This window comes from Muntiacus reevesi, chromosome 7 (genome assembly GCF_963930625.1).
Source record: "Muntiacus reevesi chromosome 7, mMunRee1.1, whole genome shotgun sequence".
Classification (NCBI taxonomy): Eukaryota; Metazoa; Chordata; class Mammalia; order Artiodactyla; family Cervidae; genus Muntiacus; species Muntiacus reevesi.
The window spans coordinates 76,431,272-76,458,162 of NC_089255.1; the positions used below are offsets into that span (position 1 = coordinate 76,431,272).

The following is a 26,891-nucleotide window of genomic DNA, read 5'->3' on the forward strand; positions in this document are numbered from 1 at the left end:
CACAGTCCAACTCAAATCCATACATGACCACTGGAAAAACCATAGCCTTGACTAGATGGATCTTTGTTGGCAAAGTAATGTCTCTGCTTTTTAATATGCTATCTAGGTTGGTCATAACTTTCCTTCCAAGGAGTGTCTTTTAATCTCATGGCTGCAATCACCATCTGCAGTGATTTTGGAGCCCCCCAAAATAAAGTCTGCCACTGTTTCTACTGTTTCCCCATGTATTTGCCATGAAGTGATGGGACCAGATGCCATGATCTTAGTTTTCTAAATGTTGAGCTTTAAGCCAACTTTTTCACTCTCCTCTTTCACTTTCATCAAGAGGCTTTTTTGGTTCCTCTTCACTTTCTCCCATAAGGGTGGTGTCATCTACATATATGAGGTTATTGATATTTCTCCCAGCAATCTTAATTCAGCTTGTGCTTCTTCCAGCCTAGCATTTCTCATGATGTACTCTGCATAGAAGTTAAATAAGCAGGGTGACAATATACAGCCTTGATGTACTCCTTTTCCTATTTGGAACCAGTCTGTTGTTCCATGTCCAGTTCTAACTGTTGCTTCCTGACCTGCATATAGTTTTCTCAAGAGGCAGGTCAGGTGGTCTGGTATTCCCATCTCTTTCAGAATTTTCCATGGTTTAGTGGGGAAAATTCCTATTTCCGTTGATTACATGGTTTGCCTATGGAGTTCATTCTGAAATGTTTCCTCGACAGCCCAATACCGAAGACTGCCCACACATTAAGATACATGTGACTGTTCAGAGGGAAATGATTTGGTGATGTATATCCCTTGGGCCCTTATTGTTATTAGACTGAGTTCACTGACCTTTGATTCAACAAACATTTGTTGAGCTCTTTGTGTAGCCATGTCTGCGGTTGTCAGTAGCAGTGTACTGTGATAAGTCCCATGAAAGTGAAAAGTGTCAGTTGCTCAGTCGTATCCAGCTCTTTGTGATTCCATGGACTGCAGCCTGCCAGGCTCTTCTGTCTATGGGATTTCCCAGGCAAGGATATTGGAGTGGGTAGCCATTCCCTTCTCCAGGGGAATATTCTTGACCCAGGGATGGAACCCAAGTCTTCTGCATTGCAGGCGGATTCTTTATCACCGAGACACCAGCATTCATTGAGCATTCAGAGATAGCGAAGTCTGGGATTGTTAGTAGCAGTGTACTGTGATAAGCCCCATAGCATTGTTACAGAAGGGGCAGGTACAAAAAGGAAAGATAATAAATAGCCTGGGTTGGAAAAAGTGGTCTTTGAACAGTGTCACAAAAGATTAGTAGAAATGGGTGAATGAACAATCAAATTATCAACAATGCAAGTTAAAAGCATTTGAATTGAGACTGCACTGTGGCAAACTCTGGGACAAATTATCCTCATGAATGAGGACTGATTGCATAACCACAGTAATGAAAAGTGTTTTCTTCTTTTGACCGTAATTAAACTGTCATTTAATTGCTTTCTTCTGTTGACTCAAATTAAATTTGCTTAATTACTACAGGTTTTATTCTGGTAAATAAAAACATGGTTAATCATCAAATTTTTTATTTGTCATTGACAGTTCAATATAAATTAAGTAAAATATTAATTCAGTTCTGTACTATTATCAAAAGTTTTCCAATTTTTCCATAAAATGACCATATCTATAGTTTAATGGTCAAAACAAGTTCAACAAAAGATTATTTACAAATATGAGAAGACTATGGTCCTATAACTCTTTTCCCCACCAAAGTGATCATGTAATTATTAGTCCAAGAAAATCACAAACTCTACTAAAAGAATGTACTCCAAACAAGTGATGGAACATGTTTGTGTTCCAATTTCTCAGACTTCCATTACTTTGGATAAACATTCTTCAAGTAAACCATACAACAGGCATTTTAATCTTGTCACGGTAACGTAAGGAAATGCCCTGAACGAGTTTTAAAATGACCATAATTACCAATACCAGTCCTTAAGATAATTTTGCTGAATAAAGAATTGGAAGGGTTGGGGGACTGTTTTTGCTTTTTCTGCCACATAGGTTGATGGGTGCTTGTTAAAACAGTGCCTTATCATGCTTGAACACAGGGTAGTCACCCTCAATTCTTCTATTGTTGGATTTTACCATCTTTAGCTGCGCATTAAAAAAAAAACAAACTCCCTTTTCTAGCCCCTTCATTGCCTTTGCGTGCATTATCTTCCAGGATTCTTCTCTTTTTTGGACTTCTTCCCTGCTAACTACCCACAAACTGATTGGTGGTGGTAGTTATCAGCACAGACAGAGTTCATTTCCTATTTGTATCAAAGACTGAATGACACAAGTCTGCTCTGTCTCTGATTATTTATCTGCACTAGGGTCCAGTTTAATACTGTTCCTTTCTGACTATTTTGAATACTCCCAACTGCTTAAAAACACAAGAACACACACAAAGATATACTCAGGGACAATCATTAAATAGCCTTCCTCTTCTGGTTTTCTAAGAGAAACTAAGGCACGAAGAGGAAGCCTCCATGAATTAGGGTCAGTAAGTGAAGTCAAGTGACCTATCTTTTCAAACTGCCTTTTCCACCACCTTCTTGCTGATTTGAAAAACAGCAGAAAAATGAATGACAGTTTAAATTTGATGTTTATTTCTGCCTTTCTGCAAATCTCTGCGGAAATCCAGTAAACTCCACCTTCTTAGAAAAGGAAGTTCTTCTGTGGTCTAGGCATGGGAAAGTGTTTTAGCAGCAGTGGCTTTAGGTTGTCAGAGATAAAGCCATGCCACAATCCAGATTCAGTGAAGAGCTGAGAGAATTCAGGTGTTGGTGCCATGGTGGTTTTCTTAAGAGAAGAAGGACAAACCCTGCTCTTGAGCCAAGCCACTGGGACTCCTGGAGTTTAGCTGAGACTAAATCATGCCTCCTCTTGAAGGTTGTTTGGTTCAGAACTACATTGTGGACAAAGAGGATAGAAACTAATCCAAAGTGCCATCCATCAACCTGCCGCAGCTTAGGTTCCCCTGGGTAAGAGGGTTCAGAAGGGAAAGATGAGTTTGGAGGTCAACTGAGGGTCTATTTAGCCTATATTATCTCTAATAATGGGCAGGAATAGGAGCAAAGTAACCGGGACAAATGCAAGGTGTTTGGATGAATCCGGCAGTGTACACTGGGCTTTCATCAGGCATCAAGCAGGCAAGGTTGGAAGGTCTGCTTTGTGCTCCAGGTTTTGGCCATCCTGAAGGAGAATCATTTTGGCAGGGAGTGCTGAGTAGTCTGCTTCAGGCTTCTCTTGGGTCCAGCTGCCATCATCAGTCAGTCCACAGGGATGCCCAGCAGGTCACAGCTGACATCCCACAGCCGTCTTGCTACTGTCTCATTACGAGCCTGTGCAGAGACCCATGCCACATGGCAGTCACTGGAAGGGAAAGAGAGAGGCTGAGAACACGGGATTAACAATGCAGTCTGCCCTCCGCCTGGCATTAGGAACACGACAGAAAAATAACCCAGGGATGACATGGGCTCTGGGTGTTTCACAGGACCAGTGTTTGTCCTATCTCTTCATTCTCCAGGCTTTAGCCCAGAGAAAAATGGGGTCAAAACCATTTTGGAGCTCACTAGACCGCCTGGGATCAGAATGTTTGTTTGATATATAATACATATCATTTAGTCTTTATAACCCCCTTGTGTGTATGTGTATATATAAATATTTATTTGTAATATCAGTGCCTGGCTGATACCTGTGTATGTCCATCTTGTTCAAATATGTCTGAAAGGTCAACTCTGTAAGATGTTGTCTGGTGTTATGTGCCTGAGATACTACATTGCTCATAGATGCTTGGAGTGATTAAAAAAGTGCTTCTTCTTTCTGCAGTGTACCTACAGTTATAACTGTTTTTAAACTCAAAGAACAAGTAAAGTCAGCTTCATAACCAACAAAAGAAGGAAAAGATGATAGGAGAAAAGAAATGGTAACAAGGGAACTTCCCTGGTGGTTCAGTGGTTAAGACAATGCCTTCCAATGAGGTGCAGACTGACCCCTGGTTGGAGAGTTAAGGTCCCACATGCCTCATTGCCAAAAAAACCAAAACAAAAGCAGAAGCAATATTGTGACAAATTCAAAATGGCTGTTAAAATGGTCCACATTAAAAAAATATTGTAAAAAAAGAAATGGTAATAAGGTCCCATCTGTTTCATATACCTTCTCTTCACTGTTGTAATTCCAATTATTTTAAGTCCCCATTAAATACAGGACAGATATCCAAACTCTTTACTGCCCAGAAAAGTGTCTCAAGAATAATTCTTTTACTCATTTTTGTATTCTCTGCATCTAGTACACAGCAGGGATTCAGTGAAGGGTTATTTTTTAATGATTGAGTAAAGGGAATCACGATCTTTGAAGTCATGTGAGAAACGATTTTTAAGACTACCGTTTTGGGGGCCCCGCTGGTGGCTCCTCAGTGAAGGATCTGGTCTGCCAATGCAGGAGGCACAGGTTCAATCCCTGCTCTGGGAAGAGTCCACATGCTGCGGGGCAACTAACACCATGCATCACAACTGTTGAGCCTGTGCTCTAGAGCCAGGAACCTCGACTATTGAGCCCACTTGCCGAAACTACTGAAGCCCACTTGCCCCTCAGCCTGCAGACTCCGAAGCAAGAGAAGCCACTGCAAAGAGAAGCCCATGCATCGCAACTGGAGAGTAGCCCCAGCTCGCTGAAACTAGAGAAAAGCCCTTGAAGCACAGCCTAAAATAAATAAAATTACTAAAAAAAAAACAAAAACACAACACTATACTATTTCAGGGCTTTCCTAGTGGTCCAGTGGTTAAGAATCTGCCTGCCAATGGAGATGACGTGAGTTCTATCCCTGGTCCAGGAAAATCCCACTTGCTCCAGAGCAACTAAGCCCATGCTTCACAACTACTAAAGACCTCACACCTGGAGCCTGGGCTCCACAACAATGAGAAGCCCAGGCTTTGCAGCAAGAGTAGCCCTTACTTGCCGCAACTAGAGAAAGCCTGTACATAGCAATGGAGACCCAGTGCAGCGCCCCCTCTGAAATAAATAAGTAAATAAAAATTTTTTTTTAAGGGTAGAGTGTATCGGACAAATTCAAATAATTTCCTATAGGCAATAAAATTCCATCTTCAAAAACAGACACATTCGTACCTGAAGTGGTTTCCGCTGAGAACTTCTAGACCCTCCGTTAAGGCACAGTACAGGCTGGTCTGTGCTCCCTGCTGAGGGGTCTTGATGAGGAAGGAGAAAATCCACCAGATCCATCTCATGAGGGCGGAGTGCCGGACCAGCTCAGAGCTGACCGTGCCAGGATGCACAGAGTACACCGTGACGCCAGAGCCTGATGCTAGGAAGCCGTGTAGAAAGAGGAAGACAGGACTTGACGCTGCCGAACGGCCAAAGAGGGCAGGAGACATGAACAAACATTTGCCCGCTGTGGACTCTCTTCTCCTGATGCTGTCACAAGCACTCCTCGCGGTAATGTACACCTTCACTTCACAGATTACGATTCAGGCTCAGCATGGCTATTAACTGTTAGGAAGCAGCAGAGCCAGGACCCGCTCAGAAGCACTTGACATTGTTGATCACTGCCTTTCTAAAGCTGCCTTTTCACTGATGGTGGGAAATCTCCAGTACTATATGGAAAGATCTCTAAAGTACTGTGTTAGGATTTCAGTTCCTTATGTATGATATATACACAGTTAAATGCACAAGAAAACAATTGGAGAGGTGCACGTCAAGTGTTTGTCAGTGGTTTCTTAGGGCAGGCAGGGGGGAAGCAGAAGAGGGACAGAGAATAAGTGAAGGGGGTTTTTCATTTCTAACTCTGTATACTTCCATATTATTGGAACTTTTCACAGTGAGAATTATTCACGCATTACTAGATTCATTTTACATGGGACAGCTGGATAAAAACTTGCTAATTATTTCTCTTTTCCTATTGGATGTGAACCACTCCATCCCCAGCCCCTAATCCAGTGTGTAGAATAACATGGGCCCTGAATACGTGGCTATTGAATGGCTGAATAAATGACTCTTCCATCACGCCCAGGTTTCTTTCTTTGCATCACAGCTTATTTCCCATCCAATCCTCATCTATCAGGTTTCCTTGTGTATCCTCTGCTCTTGTCTGATCCTCACAGCTGGACCCATCTCTCCACTTCTATGCCTCCCTAGCACCCTGACCAACTTTTGGTTGATTTTCACCACCCAGTTCCCCTGACCAATCTACAGCTGACAAAGGATATCATGCCCAAGACATAGACTTTCCTCCCCATCTCACAGCTGTTCATGTGTTTTGACACTCCTGTTCCAGTGCTGGAGTGCCTGTGTCTGATTCCTTCCGCCTGATCTGCCTGTCTCAAGTCTGAGCACTTCTAATTGTCCACGTTGGATTTCCTTACTCTTTATTGGAAATCCAGAGTAGACTATGCTAAGGACCTCTGTTTGTGTCTGGAGACTCCCTTCCTCAAGCATACATTTCCCTTTTATTTGACCCTTTGCTATTAGGGAGATCCCCTCACCCCCTATAGTTCCAGGACCTGTTTTATCCTAGTGTTTGTAGCCAGTGCTGTTTTGGTCCCTCCATTCTAAGTCAAAAACCTTCCTTGACTTGCTCATGAGGCTTGAATTAATCATAACAATAACCCATGAAGCAATCCCACTTTACATATGAGGAATTAAGTCTTGCAAAGTTAAGCAACTTGTTGCAGGTTATGCAGCTAGTAAATGCCAAAGCCAAGCTTTCAGAACTCCCCCGTCACCTCCAACGTTCATTTGTGGGCTGTTTAGTAAAACTATACCCAAGCAGAGCCATGAAAAGCAGATGCTGTCCACCAGATTGGCTCCAGAAAACAGCTCTGATTCCTGAGACTTTTAGCTACTTCCCATTGACTCCTGTCTCCATACTCACTTCTTTTAAGCTTACCTTTTAGCCTCCGGGCCAGTTCCTGGGTGAAGAGAATGTTGGCTAATTTGCTGTGACAGTAGGCCAGACCCGACTGATAGAACTTCTCGCCCTGCAGGTTATGGAAGTGGATCCTTCCCAGGTGATGTGCTAAGGAAGACACATTCACCACTCTTGACGGTGCTGATTCCTTCAGCTTTTCTAGCAACAGATGGGTCAGGAGGAAGTGACCTATGAGAAAAAGAATTAGCAGAGTTCAGGGCCAATGTGGGGGGAAAGGGAGTAGAGGTGAGCCAGGCTCCGCTATGGGAGACAGAGAATCCAATAATAAAGCTTTTTGCTTCATTAATTCATTATCAACTACAGAACAAGTTCAATGAGAGTTTAGGGACATAGAAACAGCCAAAGACATGAGACATCCTTCTATGATGGAGGTCTAGATTATGTGAATATGAATTCTCCAGGCCAGAATACTGGAGTGGGTAGCAGTTCCCTTTTCCAGGGGATCTTCCCAACCCAGGGATCAAACCCAGGTCTCCTGCATCGCAGGCAGAGTCTTTACCAGCTGAGTTACCAGGGAAGCCCCCATGAATATGAAGTCATATCTTATTCCAACTTTGAATAACATCACTGTTGCAGGGAGGAACCCAATTCTGACCCCATGATGGAACTGTTTCTTTGACTTGCTTTTTGCTGCTTTTGTTATTGAAATCACACAGAATGGTTTGCCTCAGAGAATCCTGCCCCTCTGTCTGGCTGTTAAACTAAAAGTGCCTTTGTTCAGAACCCTGTCCACCTGTGGATGGCAGGAAGGGAGAAATTAACACATGCCATGCCTGAGGCTTGCCATTCCAGCAGATGTTTGCAAGATTAACGGTCTTTTTACTTTGCTTCCTTACCTATCCCCATCTCTGATCTATTGGAACCTGGCATCCAGACCCTGATAAGACGGTTACTTTGAGGTGTCAGCCTGCCATCTTCTCAGTCTGCCTGCTCCCTGATTAAAGTCTCTTCCTTGCCTCAACACCTCGCCTCTCGGATTCATTGGCCTGTCGTGCAGTGAGCAGAGTAAGCCTGGACTAGGTAACGACTGTTTAAGAGCCGATGGCCTCCATTTGATGCCTGCCACAAGGGTGGCTACAAAAAAAGCAACATAGCACCCACTCCAATTAGGTTAAGTTAAACTGAATGTGAAGCACAGATTAAAAAATGGGGGGAACCTCAAGGGAGCCTGAGCTTTCTGGCAGGACCACACTAGTTATTAAATTAATATATTTATGGTCTGTTATGGAAAAGACTCTTGAGAGTCCCTTGGACTGCAAGGAGATCCAACCAGTCCATCCTAAAGGAGACCAGCTCTGGGTGTTCATTGGAAGGACTGATGCTGAAGCTGAAACTCCAATACTTCGGCCACCTCATGAGAAGAGTTGACTCATTGGAAAAGACCCTGATGCTGGGAGGGATTGGGGGCAGGAGGAGAAGGGGACGACAGAGGATGAGATGGCTGGATGGCATCACCAACTCGATGGACATGAGTTTGAGTAAACTCTGGGAGTTGGTGATGGACAGGGAGGCCTGAAGTGCTGTGATTCTTGGGGTTGCAAAGAGTCAGACACGACTGAGCGACTGAACTGAACTGATGGCCCAGAGGTCCATTCACACCACAAAGAAGGCGCCATATGACCCTAAGTTTTCCAATGAGAATTTAAGTTTCCCTTTAGCTTTGTGATGAGACAAGATTTCTTACCTAAGTGGTTGACTCCCATATGCATCTCAAAGCCATCTGCTGTTTTGGAGTAGGGACACATCATCACTCCTGCGTTGTTGATCAAAATGTGGAGATGCTTTTCCTCTACAGGGAAGAGGAGGAGAGTGCACATGGCCAGCCACGCCTGTTACATCTTCGAAATCTGCCCCACACCCATGCTTTGAAAAGGGGGATGCATGGCTTCAATCTTTCCTCTATTTTCCCTTCATATTTATTTTGTATTGTTTTTCATTTTAAGATGCTAGTTGAATCCTACATATTCTTACTACAGGGAAAAATTCCACATGACATGACCAAATGGCCTTTCCAATCTTTCCAATTCAGGACCTACTGACTCACTGCTTTTGGGAAGTGTTCTATCTCTCCCAATAGAAAGACTTCCCCAGCTGAAATTCCAAAACAAGAGAAAAACAGGATGTTTGGTATGCCTCCCTGCCACTCAGTTTCAGGCCCCCAAAGAACTGGTTTCACCTCTGTTTCAATTGCCAACTCTGTTATGATTTCTTTTTTCATATCATTTGTAATTTTTGTCTAAAAGCATGTATCAGTGGAAGAAGTTGTTTTCCCTGGGAGGCCTAGATCCCTGGGTTATGAGGGGAAAAGTCTACAGAGTGCTCTTAGGGCTTGCTTTTGATGTGACACTACAGGATTTTATGTTAATTTCTCGGCTTAAGTTTCTTGCATAGTTAGTGATGTGAATGAAACTCCCCCCCGCCCCCATAAATGTCAGCCTGAAGTTCTAATTTCTTGCAGATGACCTTTTATTCATCCACCTCCTAGAGAGAAGATAGGCCTCTTTGTCATATCCTTGAGCAACTGGCCTGGGTTTTTTTTTTAAGCCCCTGTACCAGATGACTTTTTGTGGATCCCAGCCTGACGTGGAGCCTCAAGTACAGCAACCCAGCCCTCAACATCCTGAGGCCTCATCTCTTATCTCTATACGGATATTTGGACTCCAGACCACATGGAGCTCTAGTACACATATGAGATTTTTGGCTTTAGTTCTTATGCACTACTATGATATTTTTGGGTGAATTTTATTTATCTATTTATTTTTGGCTCTGCTGGGTCTTCACTGTTGCGTGTAGGCTTTCTCTAGTTGTGGCGAGAGGGGGCTACTCTCTGGTTGTGGAATATGAGCTCTAGGTAGGTATGGCTCATAGGCTTAGTTGCCCCAAGGCATGCAGGACCCTCCTGGACCAGGGATCGAACCTGTGTCCCCTGCAATGGCAGGTTGATTCCTAATCACTGGACCACTGCAGAAGTCTGCTATGACTTTTTGAAGTCACTTTTTTTCCTGCCTCTTGAGGATTTCCCTTTGTTACTAAGGAGTTCCGTTATGAATCCAAAAGTTTTTGGTTGTATCTTGTCTAGCATTTCTAGATGTCAGAGAGGGAGAGGAATCTTTTCCTTTTAGCTAAGTCTTCCATGTTGATTGCAAGACCCACAGCATAGTCCCTAGTTGGACACTTACCTTCTAAGAAGCGCTTAGCAAAGGCTCGAATAGATTTAGTATCAGCCAAGTCCAGTTTCCGCACCAACACTTGTTGGTTCCCTGTCATCATCTGGATTTCTCTGGCCACCAACTCCGCCTTTTGCACGTCCCGGCAAGCTAAATACACACGGGCTCCTGTCAACCAACATATAAGAGAGATAAACTGTTGGCTCTGTTTTTGAGTGAGCATCAAAGACTTAATTCTAATGTTAAATATTATTTTCTCCTGTTTGTTTCTAAAAAGGGACTACCCCTACTTCACAAAGAGGTATCTGATGAATAAATCAGGAAAGAAAAATAAATCAACACTTTTCATTATGTCCATTATATGTAGAACATGTACAACATTCAGACCAGCAGATCAGTGGGGCCCTTCAAATGTTCTTGTATTCCAAGCCTGGGAGGAAATAATGAAAATGGTCATCATGGCAAGGGATAAAATAGCAGTAGCAAGCAGGAGACCTAAATAGAAGTTTCTCCAAAGAAAACAGAGGGCCAACAGGCACATGAAAAGATGTTCAACGTTGTTAACTATTAGAGATGCAAATCAAAACTACAATGAGATATCACCTCATACCAGTCAGGATGGCCATTATTAAAAGTCCACAAATAACAAAAGCTGGAGAGGGTGTGGAGAAAGGGGAACCCTTCTATGCTGTTGGTGGGAATATAAGTTGGTACAGCCACTATAGAAAATAGTCCTCAGAAAACTAAAAAATAGAATTATCATATGAACCAGAAATCTACTCCTAGGCATATATTTTGACAAAACTATAATCCCAAAAGATACATGCACCTTTATTTCATAGTACTATTCACAAAAGCCAAGACAAGGAAAAACCCAGATGTCCACTGACAGATGAATGGATAAAAAAGATATGGTACATATATACAATGGAATTCTACTCAGCCAAAAAAAGAATGAAATAATGCCATTTGCAGCAACATGGATGGAACTAGAGATTATCATACTAAGTGAAGTTAAGTCAGAAAGTGAAAGACAAATACGATATGATATCACTTACATGTAGAATCTAAAATATGACACAAATGAAGCCATCTGCAAAATAGAAACAGCCTCACAGACACAGAGAACAGACTTGTAGCTGCCAAGGCAGAGAAGGGAGGAGGTTGCATGGATTGGGAGTTAGGGGTTGGCAGATGAAAACTATTACATATAGAATGGATAAACAACAAGGTCCTACTGTTGAGCACAAGGAACTATATTCAATATCCTGAGATAAACCATAACAGAAAAGAATATAAAAAAGAATGCATGTATAACTGAATCACCTTGCTGTACACAAAGTGATTAACACAAATAAACACAACATTGTAAAATCAACTATAAGGGTGTTAGTCATTCAGTTGTGTCTGACTCTTTGAGACCTCATGGACTGTAGACTGCCAGGCTCCTCCGTCCATGGAATTCTCCAGGCATGAATACTGGAGTGGGTAGCCATCCCCTTCTCCAGGGGATCTTCCTGACCCAGGGATTGAACCTGGGTCTCCTGCATTGCAGGCAGATTCTTCACCACCTGAGCCACCAGGGAAGCCCCAAATCAACTATACTTCAATGAAAAAAAACAACAAACGAACTAGTAGCAGGAGGGAACTGAAAGCAGATAGACTTGCCTCTTCGAGCCAGCTCTTTGGCGGTCTCCTTCCCGATGCCTGTGTTGGCTCCAGTGACCACAGCCACTTTTCCAGGAAGCTGGACGGTTGATGTACAAACCCCGCTGGACAGCATCTTCCTGCAGACAGAGGAGTTATCAGTTCTTCATTTTCTTTGCCTTAGCCAGAGGTTCCTGCAACAACCCCATATCTACACATCCCAAGGCTGATGGCTGTTTTCATTCCTTCTGCTGTCCTTTTACAGACTGAAGGAAGACTGGAGGAAAGAAAACAAAAGTTTTCTGCTCTTATGATTTTCTTGCTCAAATTTTTTCTGCTCTTGCTTAAGGACAGAAATGATTATATTGTAAGAGCAACTTTAACTTTAGCTCCTTGCAGTACAAGAACTGAATGAATATTTGAGCTCCTCGTGGAGCTCTTCCTTGGGTTGAGGAAATCACAAGACTCAGCCTAGAAAAAGAAAGAATTGGTCCACTGATGTTAATCGGTCCATAACTGGCACTTTATGGCCTTTATGGTTGAATAAAACAGCTTACCCAACAAAAAAAGTTAAAAATTATGAAAGCTTGTCAACCTGGGACAAAATGAAACGAGTCACCCCTCCCCCCCTCCCCAGCCCCCCACACATGAACACAGTTAAAAACAAGGCAAAACATGAGATAAATAAGTACAGAGTGGAACTTGATATTCCAGTCCTGGTTTATCCTGGTTTAATTAGTACAAGTCCTTCTTCCTAAGCAATACACCACCCTACTTCTCCAAAGGACTGAATGCATAAACAGGTTTTAGGTCTTAGAGTGTCCTTTACCCTGCAAAGCCTGGGGACTCAATTTAAAAGAATCAGTTGACTGGGATATGCATTTTTTAATTTAAATGTTTCATTGAAAATTGGAAAGCACACACTGCTAGCCACTCAAGTTCCTGCTTAGAACAAACAAGCCAATATGGAAGCAAGGTGCCCACCAGCGGGTATCTTTCTCCTCAATCGTCCCCGCTCAGTTTCCCCCCCGTCCATTCCGCTTCTCCTCCAGGAGCACCCACGAGGACCTCTCCTTAACCAGCAAGAAAGAAAGAGACAACTACGAAAGTCGAGCCCCGGTCCAGTCCCCATGACCTAGCTTGGTAAGTTGGGAACATGACCCTTGGACTGTAACTTTGATTAGAAAAATCTCTTTGAGGTATGAGCAGTATTTTCAGCTCAGTTCAGTCGCTCAGTAGTCTCCGACTGTTTGCGACCCCATGGACTGCAGCACGCCAGGTTCAACGTTTCACTGAGATTCTGTGTGGATCAGAGGATGTTGTGGCGAAAAAGAAAGAAAAAGCAGCGTATTCATCCGAGTATCGCGCTCGTGTGAGCTTCTAGAGGTGGGAGCGCGGCGAGTTCAGAACAACAAAATTGGAGACGCGGCTCGAACGAGGAGAGGAACGAGGAAGGAAGGGGTGAACGTGTAAGAAACGGCGGAGGGTGATCTAGCGCGCCTTCCAGTTCCAGTCGGACCTTGACTGCATCTCCCTCCCGCCCCCACCCAATCCCCACCGAGGGAAGGATCCCCCCCACCCAATCCCCACCGAGGGAAGGAGTGTTCTGTGCAGGCACAGGTCCACCGTCACTACTGGTGACTTACTCAGAACCAATCAGCAGGCTGCCTGTCCGGCAACTCGGGCTGATTCTCTGGGGCACGAAGCCAGCCATTGGCTGATACAGCACCTGGTGAAGAGACCACGACCCTCAACCTCCCCTCCTCACCCCCAAACCCCAGGGCAAGACTCGGGACCGCCCTCCCCCAGGCCGCCCCACCCCATACTTCTGCTGCTAAGGCAGGTTAGAAGACAAGAGTGATGAAACCCTTTCATTTCTCTCCTTTACTGCATCTGCCCAGAGGAAAAGTCAGTCCAACAGCGACAAGAGAGCAAGCAGTGGGGGTGCAGATGTCACGACTGGCATCGAGGGAACAAAGCGGGGTGCTCCGGACTGCAGCCTCTTCCCACGACCTGGGGGTCTCTTGATCTCGCCCTCCTCTCCCCGGGCAGCTGGACCTCCTCCCACCCACCGAACATCCCCTACCTGGAGCCCCGCAGGGAGTCTTCCTGTCCTTTTGAAGCTCATAGCTTCGAGGAGGTTGTATGTCTCCCCCCGCCCCGCGCCCCGCAGATTTCTCTAAGAGGAAGGTAGTACATTTGCACAGACCTGATTTGGGGTGCAGCGATGTACAAGAGAAAGGGGAGAAGAAGGAGCAGGAGCAGGACCCAAAGCATCTCGCCGGGAAGCAGGTGCGGCTGCCGGAGCAGCAGCGAGAAGCCGCAGCTGTGCTCGCCGACTGCGGCCTCGCCTCCAAGACACGCCTTGGTAAACTACGACAACCCGGGGAGCAGAGCCTTCTGGGAAATGTAGTCCGAAGCTTGGCATGCGCGCTCCTAGCTCCCAGACGCCGAGAGAAGCTGAATCTTGCCCCAGATACGCAACGACTCCCCAACCGGCTAGGATCTAGGACATTTGGGATCACCCAACCAGCTCTCCCGTGGCCCCTCTGGCTACCGTGAAATCTCCACAGTCCTCTCTGCCCTGGTGCCCAAGTCCAGACCCTGTTCAGGTTTCCCTAATTATGGTTAGTCGGTTACCGCATGTTTCTTCTAGAGGTCAAATACTGGCGTCAGGAAAATGTTCCAGCGCTGATTACACGGGAGAGGAGCGGTTGGAGTCTGACAGTTGGGGGCGGGGGGCGGGGGGCGGAGAGAGGAGAAATTCTTTAGGGATTCCTTCACCCAAAGGAGCAGAAGCAATCCGTCCCTGAAGACATTACAGGAGAATCACTTCGTGTCTTTTGAATTATTTTATTCAATAAAATAAAAACCTATCATGAAATAGAAAGTATAATTTTCCTGGTGTTTGGGTGTTAACTGAAGATAGAATATAGTTTTCTTGAAGACTTGGGTTAGTTATTTTAACTCCCAGGGTAGCAGTGGATTTCTCAGATTAGCACAGTTGGTTTTGCCTACTCGGGAAAGTATTTAATCCTGTCGTGAATGAAGCCATGGAAATTCTCTGGGAACAAGCAGGTTCCCTGATTAGTCATTCCTTTTAGCTCTGCCATCTGAGGACTTTCTTGTTTCCAGAGAATGAATGTTTTCAGGTGGGGAAAGTTTTAAGTCATCATCTGTCTGTGATTCCTGACTGCACTCAGTAATATATTCTGGTTCTTCTGGACAATTCATTTCCATTTGATTGAAAGACACATGTTCCGGGCTCAGTTTAAACCAGTGTATTTTACAACACTTGACAAGGAGAGTATTTCCTTCACACAATACAAATTTGATTATCTAATAGTCATCATATTTTGTCACATGCTAATTATTGGGTTATCTAATATTTGAATCAGCTTCCCTGGTGAGTCAATAATAAAGAACCCGCCTGCCAACTCAGGAGAAACAGGTTCGATCCCTGGGTCAGGAAGACCTCCTGGAGAAGGAAATGGCAACCCACTCCAGTATTCTTGCCTGAAGAATTCCATGGACAGAGGAGTCTGATGGACTACAGTCCATGGTTGCAAAAGAACTGGACACAACTTAAAGAATAAACAACAGAAACAATATTTGTCCCATGTTTTGTTCCTATACATTCACTCATTTATTTGACAAATGTTTATGGTATTCCTGGGCTTGCCTGGCGACTCAGACGATAAAGAATCCACCTGCAATGCAATCGACCCTGGTTCGATCCCTGAGTTGGGAAGATCCCCTGGAGAAGGAAATGGCAACCCACTCCAGTATTCTTGCCTGGAGCATTCCATGGACAGAGGAGCATGGCAGGCTGTGGTCCATGGGGTCGCAAAGAGTTGGACATGGCTGAGCAACTAGCACTTTCACTTTATGGTATTCCTGCAATGTATTAGGCACTGTGCTGAGGGCCAGGAAGGACCCAGGGAGAAATTACCTCTGCAACAAGTGATTACTATGAAAAAATTGTGGCGAGGTTTACAAGGGGAAATAGAGAAAGCTTTGGGAGGTTATAGCAGGAGACCCCTTTTGATTTGGAAATCAGGAAGACTATGAGGAAACAACTCAACCTCTTTGAGTTGAAGCCTGAAGAAGGTCAGAGGTTAGTGGGCAAGCAATATATAGGCAAGAATTCTCTAAGCAGAGGACTTGAATGAGCACACAAAGATAAAACAGGGGCCACTAGAACAATGGAAAGCATTGATCTATTTAGGCCACAGAGGCCAGAGGCAGTGCCAGAAATGGCAATAAGACCCAGTGTTATATAGTGTTTATTATGTGCCGTGTGTGCTAAGTTGCTTCAGCGGTGTCCAACTCTTTGCGACCCCATAGACTGTAGTCTACCGGTCTTCTCTGTCCATGGAATTCTCCTGGCAAGAATACTGGAATGCATTGCCATTTTCTTCTCCAGGGGATCTTCCCTACTTGGGGATCCAACCGGGATCTCCTGCATTGCAGGTGGATTCTTTACTGTCTGAGCCACCAGGGAAGGGCTCTGTATCTATTAACTACATTTCCTCTCAAAACAACTCTCTGAGGTAGGTATTAATACTACAATATTCCCTCTTTTATAGACATGGAAACTGAAACAACAGCAAGGTTAAATATGTTAGCCCAGGCCGTAGTGGCAGAGCTGGGATTCAAACTTAAGCAGGTTGTATCCAGGGTCCGTGCCCTTAGCTATTGTGCCAAAAGATGACGCTAGAGAGCTTCTTATACATATGCACATTTGTGCATCCACACAAAATTTGCATACAGTTTCATTCATAGAACCTAGAGTAAAAACCAAGGTTTCTTTAGTTAATTCCACAGACCTGATGACTGAAGACAGGTAAGCAGATAAGTCATTTGGAAAAGAAGTTAGAGAAAGTATAGAGAAGGGCCTTGAGGAGCACTCACATTATAGGATAGCCAGAGGAAGCGAAGCCTGGCAATGGTCTGTGAAAGGGAAACAGAGAGGTTGGAGACATGTTAGATTGGGTCTGAGCAGATTAGGAAATTTACACAGTAAATTTGAACAGGGAAAGTTTAATATGAAGAACTATTAAACATAATGGGGGCCTGGAATAACGAACTGACTTGTATAGGGGTGGTTAAACTTTTCTTGTAGAGAAAAATATTTTAGACTTGTAGAGAAAAAAAAATTCTCTTTTGTAGTTACTCAACTCTGCTATTGTAGCATGAAAACAGTTGTAGGCAATATATAAATGAATGAGCATGACTGTGTTCCAATAAGACTTTATTCACGCAAACAGGCAGTGGGTTTTATCTGGCCTGTGGAACAGTTTGCCAATCCATGGGCTAGTAAGGAGTAAAGTGAAGTTGCTCAGTCGTATCCGACTCTTTGCAACCCCATGGGCTGTAGCCTACCAGGCTCCTCCATCCATGGGATTTTCCAGACAAGAGTACTGGAGTAAAGAGTACTGGAGTAAGGAGTAAAGAGAACTCTAAAGAAGATTAAGAGAACAGCTAAAAAATATGACCAATATTTAAAATTGTAATAGCAGGTTGTCATTGTTGTTCAGTCACTCAGTCATGTTTCCTATTCTTTGTCACCCCATGGATTACAGCACGCCAGGCTTCCCTGTCCTTCACCATCTCTCAGAGCTTGCATAAACTCACGTCCTTTGAGTTGGTGATGCCAGCTAACCATCTCTTCCTCTGTCATCCCCTTCTCCTCCTGCCTTCAATCTTCCCCAGCATCAGGGTCTTTTCCAGTGAGCCAGCTCTTCACATCAGGTGGCCAAAGTAATGGAACTTCAACTTCAGCATCAGTCCTTCCAGTTAATATTCAGGACTGATTTCCTTTAGGATTGACTGATTTCATCTCCTTGCAGTCAAATGGCCTCTTGAGTCTTCTCCAACACCACAGGTCAGAAGCATTAATTCTTTGATGTTCAGCCTTCTTTGTGGTCCAACTCTCACATCCACACATGACTACTGGAAAACCATAGCTTTCACTAGATGGACCTTTGTTGGCAAAGTAATATCTCTGCTTTTTAATACTCTGTCTAGGTTTGTCATAGCTTTTCTTCCAAGGAGCAAGCATCTTTTAATTTAATGGCTGCAGTCACTACCTGCAGTGATTTTTGAGCCCAAGAAAATAAAGTCTTTCACTGTTTCCATTGTTTCCCCATCTATTTGTCATGAAGTGATGGGACTAGATGCCATGTTCTTTGTTTATTGAATGTTGAGTTTTAAGCCAGCTTTTTTACTCTCCTCTTTTGTCAAGAGGCTGTTTAGTTCCTTTTAGCTTTCTGCCATAAGGGTGGTGTCATCTGTGTATCTGAGGTTATTGATATTTCTCCCAGCAATCTTGATTCTGGCTTGTGCTTTAATAACAGGTATAATATAAATAATACAACACAATACAACATATAATAGCTTCTACCTGGGGCAGAGATGGAACTCCCAAGGAAAAGACCCCTTCCACTTCCAGACTGGAGCCCAGACCTTGTTAGAGCGTATAGCACAATGAATGGCAAAGAAGTCACTTTCTGCTGCATTAGTGGAATTTGATGGAAATCCACTGTGCTGAGGAAAACTGTCCCACAGAGAGATGTCTCCCTGGAGGCACTCTGCTACAAAACCACCTAACGGGAAGGTTGCTGGGGGAGGCTGTGAGCAACTGAATGATGATGGATCTAGGCACTGGAGAAGCTGTGTGGATCACAGTAGTCTGGCACGGCAGGAGCCAAGCATGTTACAGAAGTCTACAGAGCTAGGGCACCAAACCCCTTTCCTTTTTCAGTGTCTCTCCAGTGCCATCTATTGACAAAGCTTAACATCCTGCCACATGCCAAAGAAGAGGATATTAAAGGGTCTATTTTCACTCTCACAGAGTGGGCAAAAAAGATGAATTGGATCTGAGAGGCAATAAATTGATAACTGGTACCAGAAGGAGGGGTTTCCCTGGTGGCTCACTGGTAAAGAATCCATATGTCAACGCAGGAGCCACAGGAGCCGTGGGTTTGATCCCTGAGTCAAGAAGAGCCTCTGGAGGAGGAAATGTCAACCCACTCCAGTATTCTTGCAGGGATAATCCCATGGTAGAGGAGTCTGGCAGGCTACAGTCCATGGAGTCGCAAGAGTCAGACGCAACTGAGCACACACGCATATACCAGAGGGAATCCAGAGGATGTAATGTAATAGAATGCATCATAAAGACATTTAAAGAAACGGGTACAATGCCAAAAGCATAATCCATAGACAATGAATTGATAAGTTAGACTTTATCTAAATTGTTGACTTCTTTTCTTTGAAAAATAAAGGCTGGGAGAAAATATTTACATATCACATGTCTGATAAAGGATTTGTAGTCAGAATATGTATTTTTAAAACTCCCCAAACTCAAGATTAAGAAAGCAACCCAGTTTTTTAAATGGTCAAGTGATTTGAACACTCCAACAAAAAGATATATAGATGTAAATGAGTACATTTTTTAAATGCTCAAATCATTAGTCCTTGAAAGTGAAAGTGAAGTCGCTCAGTCGTGTCTGGCTCTTTGCGACCCGGTAGACTGTAGCCCACCAGGCTCCTCCGTCCATGGGATACTCCAGGCAAGAATACTGGAATGGGTTGCCATTTCCCCCTCCAGGGGATCTTCCGGACCCAGGGATCAAACCCAGGTCTCCCGCATTGCAGGCAGATGCTTTAAGCTCTGAGCCACCAGGGAAGCCCAGTCCTTAGTTCTCAGAGAAATACAAATTAGTATTTAGAGAAATACAAATTAAAACCACAATAAAATGCCACTAAGTGAAGTCGCTCAGTCGTTTCCGACGTCTTGCAACCCTGTGGACTGTAGCCTACCAGGCTCCTCCATCCATGGGATTCTCCAGGCAAGAATACTGGAATGGGTTGCCATTTCCTTCTCCAGGGGATCTTCCTGACCCAGGGATCGAACCCAGGTCTCCCACATTGTGGGCAGATGCTTTACCCTCTGAGCCACCAGGGAACGCCACTATATATCTACAGTAATGGCTAAAATAATAAAGACTGATCATGTCAAGGATTGATGAAAATGTGGAGCAACTATAACCCTCATACATACCTTTTTAAAATGCAAAATGGTACAACTACTTGGAAAACAGTTTTGTAATTTGTCAAAAAGTTAAATGGAAGTTAAACGTACATCTATCACATGGTTCTTAGGTTATCTCCCAAGATAAATGGAAGTTTATTCCTACAAAGACTTGCATGTGAATGATCACAGAACCTTTCTGTGTTATAATAAAAAATAGGAAACAACCCAAATGTCCGTCAACAGGTGATCAGATAAACAAATTGTAATATACCCACACAGTGAATATTACTCCACAATAATAAAGAATAGATTTTTCAATGCACTCAACAGCCTGAATGAATCTCTAAGTAACTATGTTGAGTAAAAGAAGCCAGACCAAAATGATTCCATTTATATAAAATCTAGAGAAAGCAAAACTGTAGATTATAGATTGTGATGACAGAAAGCAGACCAGTGGCTTCCTGGAAATGGGGGCAGAGGGGAGAAAGTGGAGAGGGATGGAAGGTTTTAACCAAGGGGAATAAGGAAATTTTGGGAGGTGATGGATGTGTTCATTGTCTTGATGGTGGTGATAGACTGTGTGATAAACATATGTTTGTGCCGGAACTCATCAAACTATATACTTTTAACATGTGCATATAAATTATACCTCAAAAAAACTGTGAACAATAGAAGTAGGTAGTGATCAAGTGTGCTATACTACTGAGAAGTCAGGCAACATAAGAGTTGAGACTTGCCCACTAGATTCAGCATTGTGTCAGTCATTGGTGACTTTGGGGAGAACAGCTTCAGAGAAGTGGTGGGGTAGGAGGAGCCTGATTGGAGGTGGCTGTGGGGTGAGCAGAAAGTTAGAAAGTGTAGCCAACTTTTCAAACTGGGAAGGAGAAAGAATTTAGTGTAATGAAGAGGAGGTGAAATAGTAGGAGCATTTTTATTTACTTGGTTATTTTTGGCCACCCTGCGTGGTTTGTAAGATTAGTTCCCCCATCAAACTGGACCCTCAGTCGTGAGAGGACAGGGTCCTAACCACTGGACCCCCAGGGAATTCCCTGGTAGGAGTATTTTTAAAGAGCACAGAGGAAAGAGCAAGAGAAGATAGGAGATAAATGATAGAATAAGATCCCCGAGAAAGCAGGAGACAGTGGGGTAGGGAGAAATTCGTTTTAGGAGGAAATGAAACTGTGATGAGGGTGAATTCAAATAGACTTCTAGACTTGGTAGAAGAATATTGAAGACTATTTTTTCTGATGGTTAAGAGGTCAGGATACATGCTGAAATTGAGACAAGAAGTTAAGAGGGATAGTAAAGGTGTGAAACAATCTTTGTGGAGATGAGGTTGCTGGCAATTAGGGAAATAAAAAAAAAGACTGACAGTTTCTTTGGAAGCCTTGGGTGACATGGGTGGCTATGCACTTATAATGGCATCATCATGCAACGTGATGTGAATTTTCTCTAGCAGCTGCACGAAGAGGACCAAAGAATGGGTTCATCCAGAGTTGGGGTTTTCAGGCTCTTAGCACAGAAAGACTAGGGTGTCAGGGACTGAGGATATTGGCAAGAGAATGATTGAAGTGGTAGATATGAAATTTCAGTTGGATAAGAATGGAAGTGAGGACAGCAGGTGTTCATAGTGATCTGGAGGTCCTTCAGGGGTTAAATAACTGTTGGGATTCATGCCATGAGACCTAGACAATAGGAGGTGCTGAGAGGGGGAACTTGAATGTAGAACTTCAGAGGTGGATGGTTCCAGGTGCTGACAGACCAAGGGACAGGAATGAGGTAGAGGAGAGGGTTTCTGGTGAAAAGGAGGTCAAGGGTCCGAGGGTCCAGGGAGTTGCTGACTCATCTATAAAGATAATGAAGTCACCTGGATGATGGTAGTGTTAGGATGAGAAGGCTGAGAACCGGGCACTAAAGTCATCTGTGAAAGAAGAGACATGGAGGGAAGTGAATCCAGGACAGGGTCAGAGAGGAGGAGTCTCATGAGCCAAAAAAGGAGCAGGTGCTTCATGTCAGGGTTGAGGAAATGTCTGAAAGTGGGAGTGGGGTGTGGAGAAGACAGTGATACCCTGGCCTCGGGGAGCTGAGGCCTGTGGAGAGTGGGAAGAGCAACAGCCTCCACTTCAGAAACTGCAGGTAAAGAGGTATCCACAGGACAAAGCCAGTTTTCAATTGAGGCCTGGAATTGGGGGTACATCAGAGATACAAGGGCTTCCCTGGTAGCACAGTTGGTAAAGAATCTGCCTGCAATGCAGGAGACCCTGGTTTGATTCCTGGGTGGGGAAGTTCCCCTGGAAAAGGGACAGGTTACCCACTTCAGTATTCTTGGGCTTCCCTGGTGGCTCAGCTGGTAAAGAATCCTCTTGCAAAGTGGGAAACCTGGGTTCAATCCCTGGGTTGGGAAGATCCCCTGGAGGAGGGCATGGCAACCCACTCCAGTATTCTTGCCTGGAGAATCCTCATGGACAGAGGAACCTGGCAGACTACAGTCCATGGGGTCACAAAGAGTCGGACACAACTGAGCAAGTAAGCACAGCAGAGATACAAAGACTGAAGATTTGAGGGTGTTTATTATTCATGAAAAGGGAATTCCAGTGAGAATTGTGGAGGGGAGAGGGTGTGGGCTTGGTTCAGGGAGAAGACCAATGGGTTTATGTTTGAGAATGTTCGCTCAGCAACCCTGTGTGCAGTGTGGTATGTTTGTTCTTTCAACAGCCAGAAGCATGTCAGTGAGGATGCACCGTGATAAAGGGCTGTCGTACAAATAGCATAGGTCATTTGAGGGTATAGGAGTGGAGCACCCCTAGGGCAGGCAAACAAAACTCCAACTAATGAAGGAAAGGGATAGTCAAGAGGCCAGGAGGAGGGGCAGTTGAGCCAGCTGGCGAGTAAATGGGGTGGACAGGTGATCAAAGCTCACCAGGCATGGGTTTGAGGGCACATGGTGACGGAGCTCACAGTCTTCTAAGAACACGAAGGAGTCTAGATCAAAGAAGGGGAGGGTATGGGTGAGGGATGGCAGACTAGGTCAGAGAAACAGGCAACCCAACCGTCAAATCATGAAGGACTTGTGTGCCAAGCCAGAGTTACAACTTTATCCTGAAATCGAGCCAGTGAAAGGTTTCAGATGGAATGAGATAATTGGATTTATGCTGCTGTACCCCAAAACAAACTGTTCGGCTCAGTCGTGTCTGACTCTTTGAGACCCCATGAATCGCAGCATGCCAGGCCTCCCTGTCCATCACCAACTCCCGGAGTTTACTCAAACTCATGTCCACTGAGTCAGTGATGCCATCCAACCATCTCATCCTCTGTCGTCCCCTTCTCCTCTGCCTTCAATCTTTCCCAGCATCAGGGTCTTTTCAAATGAGTCAGCTCTTCGCATCAGGTGGCCAAAATATTGGAGTTTCAGCTTTAACATCAGTCCTTCCAATGAACAGCCAGGACTGATCTCCTTTAGGATGGACTGGTTGGATCTCCTTGCAGTCCAAGGGACTCTCAAGAGTCTTCTCCCACACCATAGTTCAAAAGCATCAATTCTTCAGCACTCAGCTTTCTCTATAGTCCAACTCTCACATCCATACATGACTACTGGAAAAACCATAGCCTTGACAAGATGGACATTTGTTGACAAAGTAATGTCTCTGCTTTTTAATATGCTGTCTATGTTGGTGATAACTTTCCTTCCAGAGAGTAAGCGTCTTTTAACTTCATGACTGCAATCACCATCTGCAGTGATTTTAGAGCCCAAAAAATAAAGTCAGCCACTGTTTCTACTGTTTCCCCATCTATTTGCCTTGAAGTGATGGGACCGGATGCCATGATCTTAGTTTTCTGAATGTTGAGCTTTAAGCCAACTTTTTCACTCTCCTCTTTCACTTTCAAACAAACTGTAATGCTCAATAAAACAATTTCTCCTGCTCAGACGTCCCTGAGCTCCAGACCTGTATTTCGAACTACCTGCCGGATCTCTCCCGTTGACTGTCTTGGCCTCTCCTCCGTGTGCCTTGAATCTAGTGAATGACACCTCCCTTCTTTATGCCTACACCCAACCTTATGGGTGCTGTTAGAAAAAAACATGCTTCTGGGTAGACTGGTGCCAGAACAGATTAATGGTTAGCAATGAAGTTGCATAACATAACATGTATATTAACTAATATGCTCCATTATCATGCTTGATCAGAGTTTGAAGATGACCCAGTTGACATAACTGGGTTCAGGGTAAAACAGATCTATGTGTGCATGCTAAATCGCTTCAGTTGTGTCTGACACTTTGCAACCCTATGGACTAAAGCCAGCCAGGTTCCTCTGTCCGTGGGATTTTTCAGGCAAGAATACTGGAGTGGGTTGCCATTTCCTCCTCCAGAGGATCTTTCTGACCCAGGGATGGAACCCACGTCCCTTACATCACCTGCATTGACAGGTAGGTTCTTTACCACGCGTGTCACCTTGGAAGCCCAGAACTGATCTAGGGCATATTATTTTCTTTTTCTCTTCTAAGCTTTTATTTAAAAGATAAACACATAGATAGTAAGATTTCATTAGTAAGGCTATCTGCTCCTTCCTATCGCTTAAGGAAATTATTTTGCAAGTATGGGTTTATAAGAGTTCTCCAGTACAGTTCTCTTAGGTTGTTTTTTTCAGTTACCTATAGTTGTGTAACAATCCACCGACACGTAAAGATTAAATAGCATTTATTTTATAACACTCACGAACTGTGGGTCAGAAATTCAGGCAGGGTTCAGCTAGGTGATTTGCCTCTCCATGTGGAGTTGACTGCAATTACCCAAAGAGGAAATCAGATGATGTCTCGATTGATCTAGAGGGTCCAAGAAGGCTTCTCCTCACACGTCTTGAATCTCAGGAAGGATAACAAGAAGCTGAGCTCAGCTATACTACTCTCCCTGTCCACATAGTCTCAGGTCCCCTCTACGGTCTTTCCAGCAGGCTTGTTTGACTTCTTTCATAATAACAGAACTTAAGGAATGATACTGAAGAGATAGAAAATCTCTTCTTGTCTGGGCTTGGAAACCGGCACGACATTCCTCTGTAGTCTGTAGGTCAGAGAAGTCACACGGCAGTCACGTGGAGCCCTCAAGATTCAAGGGGAGGAGGGGCATATAGATCTACATCTCCATAGCTAAGAGACCGAAAGAATGTATGCCAATTTTACTTTTTTTCTTTTCCATTTTGGTTTGTTACAGGATATTGAATATAATTCTCTGTGCTATACAGTAGGACCTTGTTGCTTATCCATTCCCTATAAAAAGATTTGCATCTGCTAATCCCAACTTCCAGGGCAACCCTCCCCTGCCTATCCTCCCCACTTGGCAACCACAATGTATGCTCTCTTTAAACTGTGTTCTTGCTAGGAATCTAGACGGATATTTTACAAATGAAATTATTCTTTGGTATTTCTGCGAAATTACTGAAATTTTTATCATTCAAAATATGTGTGAGGCCAGGACTTCCCTGGTGGTCCACCGTTCAAGAATCCATCTGCCAGTGCAGGGGACTCAGATTCAGTCACTGGTCTGGGAAAATTCCACATGCCGCAGGGCATCTAAGCCCATGGCCCACAACTGCTGAAGCCCCCACGCCTAGAGCCCAGTCCTCCCCATCCAGAGAAGGCACCACATTGAGAAGCCCAGGGGCCTTGCAAGGAAGAGCAGCCCCTGCTAGTGGAAACTAAAGAAAGTCCGCCCACAGCAACAAACACACAGCACAACCAAAAATTAATTAATTTTAAAAACTCTAAAAAAATGATCAAACTTTGTAATATGTTATTGAATTCTTTTTTTGTAACTGACTTCTTATTTTCACTTTCGCACCTAATAATATTTATTCATAGTACTATATTCTTTTTTCTTTTTCTGGTTATAAGTTTAATGAAGTCCGAAAGGCTTGCAAGATGGTGCTCAGAGTTAGGGAGGTCCACCTAATGCAAAGGGTGTCCAGGTACCCTGGCCAGGCTTAGCACATGGGGTTCGATGACAGAGAAAGAATCTGATAGCTTGAGGAATTCTTGCGTGGAGTCCATTTTAACATTGCTATTGTGGTAGGTCAGTACAGAGGAAGCAACTGACCAGTGTCTGTCCATCCGTCATGCAAATGCACACAGTCTTGCTTAGTGTCATCTCCAGCTGCTGCCTAGCGTGGACAGCTAGGGAGCTCTCGAGGAGCACTCCGCACTGAGCATCTCTCCAAGCAGCATGGTTGGCCCAGTTCCAGCCATTTGTCCCCCAACCTCCTCCAGGCCCTTCAGCTTCCTATGAACCTTTCAGGTACTGTGGTCTCATACTACTATGTTCTTTTTCTTTAAAAGAGTCCCGTAAATTGAGTAGACATCAAGCCCTCCAACATTGTCATCCGTTTCTAATGTTTTATTTCGTTAGCTAGATAGTGAGTAACTGTGAGTATTCTTTATATTCTGTGCTATAGGTTTGATTTACCCCAAATAGATTATAGTCAAGCATTTTTAAGTAGTCTAGGTCAGGATCCCCAACCTCCAGGATCTAATGCCTGATTATCTGAGGTAGAGTTGATGTAATAATAATAGAAATAAAGTGCACAATAAATGTAATGTGTTTAACCATCCCGAAACCATCCTCCCCTCACACACCCCAGTCCATGAAAAATTGTCTTCCATGATACCATGGTGCCAAAAAGGTTGGGGTCCTCTGGTCTAGGAGGCATTTGTTTTCTGTATCTCTCCTTGTCCTGGTACTGGGTGACTGTGACTCTGCTGGTGGCTGTGGGTACTCGAGTTGGCAGAGGGTCTGGACAGCTGGGTCTCCTTCTTGAGACTCACAGTGCAGATCTAAGGCTTGGGCTTTGGGGTCCTCTTTTATTTAAAAATTTCTCCAAGACTTAATTGCAAAACCCTCTTAGCTTCTTTTCTACATCCCATCACATTTCAATCTCTAGTGCCCAGTACATTCGCTTTTTAGTTATTCTCTATAGGAATGGCTCACAGTTCACTTCTATTAGAACCAAAATCTTTGCATTGTTCACAAAGCTGCAAAGAATTAATCTAGAATGTTTTAGAATTTCATAACCAGAAAGAGATTACTATAAATTCAGTAAT

The 26,891-nt window shown here is 44.0% G+C and overlaps 1 protein-coding gene across 1 annotated transcript; it reads right to left on the reverse strand.

Moving 5' to 3' along the window:
* Positions 1-2,592: 2,592 nt before the first annotated feature.
* On the reverse strand, positions 2,593-14,140 carry RDH11 (retinol dehydrogenase 11). The gene is made up of 7 exons (XM_065941196.1): positions 13,976-14,140; positions 11,788-11,906; positions 10,132-10,287; positions 8,637-8,741; positions 6,911-7,120; positions 5,134-5,329; positions 2,593-3,381 (listed from the first exon to the last, which is right to left on the reverse strand). Exons 1-7 carry the CDS (start codon positions 14,041-14,043, stop codon positions 3,279-3,281), a joined length of 957 nt encoding a protein of 318 aa, XP_065797268.1. The 5' UTR covers positions 14,044-14,140; the 3' UTR covers positions 2,593-3,278.
* Between the last annotated feature and the right edge of the window lie 12,751 nt (positions 14,141-26,891).

Coding starts and splice junctions, on each gene's coding strand:
- RDH11 (XM_065941196.1), bottom strand. CDS start 14,043: ATGCTTTGGGTCCTGCTCCTGCTCCTTCTTCTCCCCTTTCTCTTGTAC. Junction 11,907..13,975: donor ATCGCTGCACCCCAAATCAG/GTCTGTGCAAAT, acceptor CTCTGTCTGCAG/GAAGATGCTGTCCAGCGGGG. Junction 8,742..10,131: donor TGCTAAGCGCTTCTTAGAAG/GTAAGTGTCCAA, acceptor TCTTCCCTGTAG/AGGAAAAGCATCTCCACATT.